At 51.3% G+C, this 357-nt stretch overlaps 1 protein-coding gene across 1 annotated transcript in view; it reads right to left on the bottom strand.

Moving 5' to 3' along the window:
• Nucleotides 1-301, bottom strand: part of FIBRA_09049 (uncharacterized protein) — a gene marked incomplete at both ends in the record, with an annotated part of 2,579 nt that extends 2,278 nt beyond the window's left edge. The window contains one exon of the mRNA XM_012321383.1: nt 50-301. Within this exon, the coding sequence (XP_012176773.1) occupies nt 50-301 (252 nt within the window). The remainder of the gene's footprint in view (nt 1-49) is intronic.
• Between the last annotated feature and the right edge of the window lie 56 nt (nt 302-357).

The following is a 357-nucleotide window of genomic DNA, read 5'->3' as shown; positions in this document are numbered from 1 at the left end:
AGTCGGCCAATCCCGAGATTTGACTCCCCGTGTAGTCCAGCGAATTTACCGTTCGACGAACGACGGCACCTTTGAATTTCTCGCGTATATCTGCGAGCGCCCTCACGATCTCCACATGATACTCAGATTTCGGATTAGACGCGACCTGCGCGTTCTTCAACAGCATATCTAGAACCTCTTGATGGTTCTCTTCGAAGGTATCCTTGAGACGACGCATATCTCGTCGCCTTGCGCCATCGATTCTTCTTGCCGTCGAGATTACGTCGGCGTGATCTTCGGCCCGGAAGCCCTCCAGGCCCATCATTCGTCCTAAATTACACAAGTCCTACAATGCGTGTTTAGTACCAAATACACAGC

The sequence above is a fragment of the Fibroporia radiculosa genome, assembly GCF_000313525.1.
Source record: "Fibroporia radiculosa TFFH 294 genomic supercontigs, scaffold7499, whole genome shotgun sequence".
Lineage (NCBI taxonomy): Eukaryota > Fungi > Basidiomycota > Agaricomycetes > Polyporales > Fibroporiaceae > Fibroporia > Fibroporia radiculosa.
Note: the sequence above shows the minus strand (reverse complement) of the source record. Positions and strands in the feature narration are given on the sequence as shown.